Source organism: Aulonocara stuartgranti (genome assembly GCF_965226115.1).
Source record: "Aulonocara stuartgranti genome assembly, chromosome: 3".
In the NCBI taxonomy this organism is placed as follows: domain Eukaryota; kingdom Metazoa; phylum Chordata; class Actinopteri; order Cichliformes; family Cichlidae; genus Aulonocara; species Aulonocara stuartgranti.
Window position 1 is genome coordinate 30183223 of NC_138941.1, and position 8822 is coordinate 30192044.

At 37.3% G+C, this 8822-nt stretch overlaps 1 protein-coding gene across 2 annotated transcripts; it reads left to right on the plus strand.

Annotated features, from left to right (window-relative positions):
- Nucleotides 1–3751: 3751 nt before the first annotated feature.
- Nucleotides 3752–6625, plus strand: LOC309699889 (uncharacterized protein). 2 transcript variants are annotated; one of them, XM_082523100.1, is made up of 7 exons: nt 3752–3999; nt 4613–4647; nt 4783–4919; nt 5073–5120; nt 5522–5599; nt 5741–5794; nt 5884–6625. In XM_082523100.1, exons 3-7 carry the CDS (start codon nt 4785–4787, stop codon nt 6079–6081), a joined length of 513 nt encoding a protein of 170 aa, XP_082379226.1. In that variant the 5' UTR covers nt 3752–3999; nt 4613–4647; nt 4783–4784; the 3' UTR covers nt 6082–6625. The 2 variants fall into 2 exon arrangements, with proteins under 2 accessions (XP_082379226.1, XP_082379227.1); XM_082523101.1 differs by having other exon boundaries at nt 4618–4647.
- Nucleotides 6626–8822: the final 2197 nt, after the last annotated feature.

Here is an 8822-nt window from a genome sequence, read left to right on the forward strand (position 1 = left end):
CAAATGTGCTGTTAGCATGTTAGCAGAGCGATGCTACTGTGAACCAAGGAGCTATTGTCTTGATGTGAGCTTCTACTCAGGGTATTTTCTTCCAGTTCAGAGCAGAAGTTTTTTTGTTAAGATACTGGATGTTGTGTTTTTCTCCACAATTTTAATTATAAGCTAGGTATATTGCTGCTAACAGCAACAGGGATGAGTCAGTGAGTCAGTTGGGCTTGTGAATCATGATTCATGAGTCAGTAAAGTGATTCTCGAGTATTGAAAGATTTGTTCATGATTCGCGCATCACTAGTATACTGCATGATGCTGTAGATGCAGCAGCAGCAACAGTTGGAGATGTAGTAGACACACTGGCATCTTTATTACTATTCTGCCCCTCTGTTGTTGCTTTACTGGGTTTCTTTGGCTGGCGCATTTCTCAGGTTTCCCAATAGTGGGCAGTATTACCCCTTCAGTTTGTGGTTTCTTCTTTAGTTATTTGGTGTGCACTACACTACCCCCTTTGGTGATGTGTTGTAAGCAGCAGGCAAAGTTCACGCAGGCAGTGTGAGAAAATCAGTGTTGCCAACTCAGCGACTTTGTCGCTATATTTAGCGAGTTTTCAGACCCCTTAAAAAAAGACGTGAAAGCGCGTATCGCTTTTACTCTCAACAAGCAGCGGGTGCTGTAACGCAGTCAGTTCTTCTTTTACTCTTATGCTGTTTTGTGGATCACAAGGTTTAAAACTACTTATAAACACACACACACACACAAAGTAACTCCACCAGAGCGCCTATTTCGGGTCACTTTTGCCGGTCCAAGCCCGGGTAAAGGAGCAGGGTTGGAATTGTGACATTAAAAAAAACAATAATTGCTAAAAGAAATTTAATTTGTAGTTCTAAATAAACTCTAAATGCATTTAGGACGTTTTTTACTCACTTTATGTCTCTTCCACGATGTTATTTCTCTCTGCAACAACATAGGTTACAATTAGATTAGCATGACCAATTATGCAAATTAGGCGATGACGTCATTTAGCGACTTCTAGCGACTTTTAGGACAACCAATAGCAATTTTCCTTACTGAGGAGTTGGCAACACTGGAGAAAATGCATGGAGCAGAAAACAAGCTGCACAACTTTAAGCCCAGTTTACATCGTTGGGGAGTTTGTTGAGCCATAATCTGTAAGTAAGCAATGTCTAGCTTTATTTTCTGTATGATTTGTCACTTTCATGTTACTTAAAAGGTTATTTGAACATATAAAGGAAAGATGTTTATGGTGAATGTAAAGCATAAGAAAAGCTATGTTGCTAACTTGTTTTTGGTTACAAAATATGTCAATACTTATGCTTACGTATTATTTTACTGTATGTTCACAGTCTTACAAATTAAAAGAGGAAAAAACGGTCTTCAGTTAAAGACACAAAGACAAAGCGATGTGTCTTGTTGTTCCTGGAACCATCTCCTCTTATGTTAAGCTCGCTGCATAGGGTGAATAGCCATACATTCACCTGAGGGCAGCAGAATTACTATCACACTCAACTGACTGCGTTTTATCTTCCCAATGCACTGATGGGTGGACAGTTCTCAGGTGCCTGTGCAGGCTGTTTGTGGAGCCGGCTCTATATGATAACCTTTTCTTGCAGACTGTACATTCTGCCTATGTATTGTCAATAAAATTGAAATGGTTCCAGATTTTGCTTCTTTTCTTGGTGTCAATCATTTTCTTTACTATATCTTTCTAATGTGATGATGTTGTCTTTTGGAAAAAATCAGAAACACAGCTCCAAATAACGTGAAGATTCATCAGCCAGATTAAGTGTTTACTGAAAATTGACAGGGATAGTGGACATCATCATCACAATTCCAATCAATCCTTTCCACACAGAGAAGCATAAACACACTCGACTATCATTAATCAAATATAACACGCATATACAAACACAATTTGTAATTCAGTTTACAATAGGGCTAATTCGCTCAGTCAGCAAGTGGCGGTATCCTCGTACACTGGGGAGCCTTCTGTTTTGTTTAACTGCCATTAAACAAAACAGAAGAAGAAGAGAACATCTGCACATGCGCGGTACGGATAGTACGAGTAGACCTAATCCGTAACTATCTTTTTTTTCCCCTTTTTGTCTACATTATATTGAAATGTTTCATTATTGCAAACGTTTTAAGAGATACTGTTAATGTCTTACCAGATAATCTGACCCGTAACTATCGTAAAATGCTTCGAGCGGAAGTAGATGCCTTTCGCACATGTGTAGCAGTCTCCTCTTGTGGTTTGCAGAGGTTGCTCTTTCTGAGCAACACTCTGCTGAGTGACCTCCGACCCGGAAGCTCCTCCTCGTGAGAGCTGTCCCTCCGACAGCTGATTCAGGCACTTCAGCTGTTTCTAATTAGACTCTAATAAGACTACTTAAGCCAGGGTTGAGTGATGGTCAGCGCTGGAGTATCGCACCAAGCCTGGTAGTGACTCAAGCATATAGTTATGTGTCTGTCGCAAACAAAACGGCTCTTAGGGACAGATTTTGAAGTGAACAACGGGAGCCGGCTCCGTGTTTCTTTTTTTTCTTTCTCTCACCCTCTCTCTTTCTTACTTTTTTTTGCTTCACACCGCACGTGAGTCTTGTGTTTGCGCTGAGCAGAGGGTCGCAAACACAGCCTTATGTTTGCCCACTCGCAGTACCACAGAAACAGAGCAGGAGGGAGAGGGAGAGAAAGAGAGCCAGGGGGCAACAACAAGAGACAACATCATCACATTAGAAAGTTATAGTAAAGAAAATGATTGACACCAAGAAAAGAAGCAAAATCTGGAACCATTTCAATTTTATTGACAATACATAGGCAGAATGTACAGTCTGCAAGAAAAGGTTATCATATAGAGCCGGCTCCACAAACAGCCTGCACAGGCACCTGAGAACTGTCCACCCATCAGTGCATTGGGAAGATAAAACGCAGTCAGTTGAGTTTGATAGTAATAAAGATGCCTATTGCAACTGTTGCTGCTGCTGCATCTACAGCATCTTGCGCTATATCACCACCACCACCTATACCAAACCAGAGCTCTATTAGTTTTTGCAGAGGTCTGTGACCCCAGCAAGACAGAACTCAATTGATGAAGACCTGGCAAAGATGATTGCACTTGATTTCAAACTATTTCAGCTGTGGGTGTTAAAGGATTCAGAAAGTTTATTCATGCACTGAATCCTATGTATGCAATTACAAGCAGGAAAACACTCTCCCAAAAATCATCCCACGCCTATGTGACAGAGAACGTGCATCTTCTTTTTTGTTTTGCATATTGATTTATATTTTATTGTGTTGTGGTTTGCAGTGTTTTGTGTTGTTTTCCTTGAAATTTGTTTAAAAGGAAAAGGCTGAATTAAATTAGTTAAAATAGTTAAAAGTAGAAATGTAAATAGTTGTTTTTTGTATTTTATGTGTATTTTGTGTTTTTTGTAATTTATAATTTATTTTATACATTTTATGTGGAGTGAATGAGTAAAAGTATATAATAAACATAAATAAATAAAAAACTTTTTTTACATTAGTAATTCATTGTCTGCACAATTTTATATTGCTGTTGATAATAAATTAATTAAAGCAACAAAGTCGAAAGAGCCAGGTTAGGGTTTTCTTTTTTTGGATAGGCGAGCCGAAAGAGCCGGTTCTCTAAAAAGAGCTGGAATTCCCATCACTACAAGCGTATTGTTGGGTAATTGCTAGCGAGCTGAGCTGAGCTAACTGTGTTTGTGTTTGCTGTCTTCAGGAGGAAGGGCGAGACGGAGAGACTGGAGGAGAGATTCACGGAGTTTGGGGAATTTATTGTACACTGACGCATTGCCACACACCACGGGAAAAGGGAGTGCCACGAAGCAAGATTTGCACTGTGGATTGTTGTTTACTCATTTCTTCACAGTAAACAATAGCACTGATCTACTGTACCGAGGGGTCCGAGTCTGGGTCCGCTAACCACTTCTGACTAGTACAACACATCAGATCGTCGCAAAGCAGGTAAGATCAATAACATAAAATATGATGCTTGCAAAGTGTAACATTAAAATTTGTTCCAGTGTGTGTATGTGTCAGTTTCTTATTTATGTTATTGACATGGTGTTTTCTTAACCTAATAGATTCTTTTAATCCTAACAGTGATGGCAGAAGCAGCTACCAAAACAACAGATCTTATTTGACTTGTAACTCATCAGTGACACCCTGGAAAATAGAATGAGCAAAATTCATGAACAAATATGTAATAATACATAAAGTTTTATATGATCTTAATAGTTATTGTTTTGTAGGCTGTTTTGTTGTTTTTGATTTAGAAATTAATAATTTTACTACTATAAAAACTCATCATCTAAGTAGACAAACTATCTACTAATGTACATATATTATTTACTAAAACTAAAATGTTATAAAACTTATTGTTTGCAAGCTGCTGAAAATCTGGGACCAATAACTAATGGGTCTCTATTCCTATAAAGTGGACCAGAAAAAGGTTAGTTCAGTCAAAATGAAAGTAAAACTGCAGCTAATGCACGTGAGATGAAAGAAAGTGAAAGGACAACAGAGTATAGGGAACCTTTCAAACACGCCACCTCATTGTGTTTTCATTATTTACCAGCACAGAACATCAGATCGTCGTCCATTCCCAAACAGGTAAGATCAGTAACATAAAATATGATGTTTGCAAAGTGTAACATTAAAATTTGTTGCCGTATGTGTGTGTGTCAGTTTCTTATTAATGTTATTGACATGGTGTCTTAACCTAATGGGTTCTTTTAATTCTAACAGTGATGGCAGAAGCAGCTACCAGAACAAGAGGGCGAACTTGCTTCAGATTCATCAAGTGCTTGTTTGTCTTTATAATTCTGTTCATCTTATCTCTTCTGTGCCTTATTTTCATTGCAATCTGGGCCAAGGACCAAGTGGTAAATTCCTCCTTTGTCAATCTCTTGATGTGGTAGTAATTACAGGATTATTTGCACATACATGTAAATTCTTCCAGTAATTAAGAGCTCATTAAATGTTGGAATTGCTCCCTTTTTGTAATGGGTTATAAAAGCAACTGTTGTTCTCTCAAGTTTCAGCAAATACTGAAAAGAGTAAGCGAAGAAGTTGACAAACACAAGGTGGGTCAGTTTGCAAGTTTCTCACAAGGCTTTAAAAGTCTGTTATGTGTGTTGACAGAAAAAAAAACATTATTAAAAGTATTTTCTTTATTAATTATTAATAAACATATTATGAAGCCATCAAATTTAGGTTATTTGTGGGGTTATTTTTTGCTTGTGATAATTTTTATTTTTACCTACCTTTACCCTTACCATTACCTTCTTGGCTACTGTTAACTGAATGCTCAGACAATGCCATTGGTCAGTTGCAATGTTGGTCCTGGACAAATATATGTTGCAACGACAACAACACAGTAATATCAGATTATGCAAAAGTCATACAAGTACGGTATTTCTCTGTACTTACTACACTACTCAGTATAGTCGGGTAAATTTAATTGTACTATTTTTCTTTCCATTAGGAAGATGGCGTGTATAGAACACCTGAAATCACAAAAATATTTGATCTCGCAAGTTCACTGGATAACAAGGAAAAACTGGTAAATTAAAATCTACCAATTTCTTAATATTGAATATATATATATTGTAACATAAATATTACCTTCCTGTTTGATTTATGTTCCTTTTCTGTTGTTTATATTCTGTAACACATGCACTATGTTCTGTTCCTTTCCTTTCAGGAAATATTCAAGGAAACCCTTCAAACAGCGATAGAACAGGAAGACAGACTGAAGGTGGGTCAGTCAGTCTCCAGTTTATTCTCAGAAAGTCTATAATATGAGTAGAAATACTATATGTGAAAAGTTTCATTTTTCTCCTTTAGGAAGAATCCAAGTACAGAGTGACAATGGCCTCAAAACAATTCAATGAAGAAATGAAGGAACTTTTTCCTCAATTGGTAGAAGCAATGCTATTATCATATGATTCTCCACCACTCCAGGAAATGGTTGACATTACATTTCACATGTTAAAAAAAACCAAAACTTACATAGTCAAGAAGCTGGATTTGCTGCAAGAATAGAGAAAGGAGTAAATGACAGGAGTAAATGATGAGCTTCAGAAAATTGTAAGAGAAACAATAAATTGAACTTGTTTCTCTTTTCATTTGTTGACCTATGTAACGTATATCATGTATTTGTGAAAGGACATAATCTGAATTGTTTTTGTGACTTTCTCTAATTGTATACTTCTTAACTGCGTAAGATCTTGTCCTATAATGTTCCCTGAGTGATATTATAAAGTGAAAAGCTTCACTCCTGGTGTGAGGCCGAAGCAAGAGCACAGTTGAGCTCTTCAGTCTTGATGGAATAATGACTGCAGTACTGAAACCTGGATCCTTGTGTAGGCAGCACAACTTGTCAGTTTGTTGCAGTTATTTAGGTTCCAGTGTTGCACTTGTTTAGGCTGTGTTTAACTCACAAAGAGATCAGAAAACGGCGAACCTTCGTAGTGTATGATCAGTTTTCTGTTCTGAAGCTAAACCTGAGGTTTCCAAATCTAGCTTGTGCTTCCACATGTATGATCTGGTGTTGGCAGCATATAACCAATCACAGACATGAACAGGTCTACTGGCAAGTTGTAATAATAATATTTTGATAATATAATATTTTGATCATATTAGCTAATGTGATCAAAACAAAACAAAAATGTTTTGATCACATTACACAAGTATATTAAACACATAAACACAAATAGTACATTGTGTGAGTGTGTGTGTTTGTTGATGTTTAATTTACTTATTTACTTAGAAGCGTTTTTCTGATTAGGAAAATACTGCTACAGTGTATACCATTACATATTAACATATATTAATTTAGGTAATAAAAATTCTTAGTGATTTATGTCAATAAAGGATTTGTAACTGCGCAAAATGTGACATTTATGGGGAAATAAAGCAGTTGTGGCTACTTGGTTCTTATAAACTTGAACGGTACAGTTCTGTCATGAAAGTCCAATCAGTATCAAACAATTACAATTCAAGAAATATAATTATATTGTTTATAATGGCCTTTTTTCCATAAATTTTGCATAACATGGTCATTTTTAATGTGGTCATTATCTCATAATTATGACATAATTCATGAAATATATGAATGATTAATGGATTAAGTTATTTAGTTCAACACGAAGGTACTGACTAAGTCTCTGGCTTTATGTCATTGAAAGTTTAATGTATGGATGAACTGAGCCGTTGTAATCACTGATTAAAGAGGTTGAAATTTGAATAATACATAAACATATTTATGAAAATCTCAATCTAAACATTTGTGAATATTGTTTTGAGTGGTGAGTATGGTGTGCTCAATACACACCCATGCAGAGAGCTAATATTGAGTATGATGATGGAGGACAAGACACTGGGAATTTCCACAGACTGAGGCTTGTCTGTCAAGAATTCCAGCACCAGTGGTCTGAGTCCCAACAATAAAAGTGGCTAGTGTCTGTGGATTGATGGTATTACGCGAAATTAAAGTCCAGAAAGAGTAGTCAGACATATGCACTACAAATCAAAACTGTAGACACACCTTCTCATATAATGGTTTTTCTTTATTTTCATGACTGTTTACATTGTAGATTCTCACTTAAGGCATTATTACAATTTTTTTATTTACTACATAATTCCATATGTGTTTATTCATAGTTTTGACTCAAAACATGTTTTATATTTTAGATTATTCAAAATAGCATCCCTTTGCTTTGATTACTGCTTTGCACACTCTTGGCATTGTCTCTATGAGCTTCATGAGGTCATCACCTGAAATGGTTTTCCCACAGTCTTGAAGAAGTTCCCAGTTCCTGTTGAAAAATAAATGATGGTCCAACTAAAAGCAAACTGGATAGGATGGCATGTCGCTGCAGGATGCTGTGGTAGCCATGCAGGTTCAGTCTGCATTCAGTTTTAAATAAATCTCCAACAGTGTCACCAGCAAAGCACCACCACACCTTCACACCTCCTCCATGCTTCACGGTGGGAACCATGCATGTAGAGACCATCTATTCCCCTTTTCTGCATCGCACAAAGACACAGTGAGTGGAACCAACAATCGCAAATTTGGAGTCATTAGATTAAAGCACAGATTTCCACCGGTCTAATGTCCATTCCTTGTGTTTCTTGGCCCAAACAAATCTCTTCTGCTTGTTACTTTTCCTTAGTAGTGGTGTCTTAGCAGCTATTTGACCACAAAGGCCTGATTCCTCTGAACAGTTGATGTAGAGATGTGTCTGCTACTGGAACTCTGTGTGGCATTTATCTGGGCTCTAATCTGAGCTGCTGTTAACTTGTGATTTCTGAGGCTGGTGAATGATAAATGTATCCTCAGCAGCAGAGGTGACTCTTGGTCTTCCTTTCCTGGGTGGTCCTCATGTCAGCCAGTTCTGTCATAGCGCTTGATAGTTTTTGCGACTGCACTTGGGAACTAACTCAGAGTTTTAGCAATTTTCCAGACTGACTGACCTTCAGTTCTTAAAGTAATGATTCTTTTTACTGATGTGATTGGTTCTTACCATAATAAGAATTCTAACAGCTGTCAAATATGACTGTCAGCTGTGTACAGTGGCGGTCTTAGCCTGTTTGGTGCCCTGGGCGAACACCCCCACTGGCACCCCCCCACCCTGTTCCCCCGGTACCCTCCACCCCACACCCATTGTACATACATATAAAATATATTGTACTGTAAAAACTGTTGTTGGAACCATACTGAATTTAACCAGATAAACATAAACACACACACATAGATATATAGATATATATATGAAGAGAGA

Bases quoted from the DNA above. Each gene is read 5' to 3' on its own strand.
- LOC309699889 (XM_082523100.1), top strand. From the start codon at position 4,785: ATGGCAGAAGCAGCTACCAGAACAAGAGGGCGAACTTGCTTCAGATTC. The intron at 4,920-5,072 runs GTAAATTCCTCC...TGTTCTCTCAAG, and splicing joins TCTGGGCCAAGGACCAAGTG to TTTCAGCAAATACTGAAAAG. The intron at 5,121-5,521 runs GTGGGTCAGTTT...TCTTTCCATTAG, and splicing joins AAGAAGTTGACAAACACAAG to GAAGATGGCGTGTATAGAAC.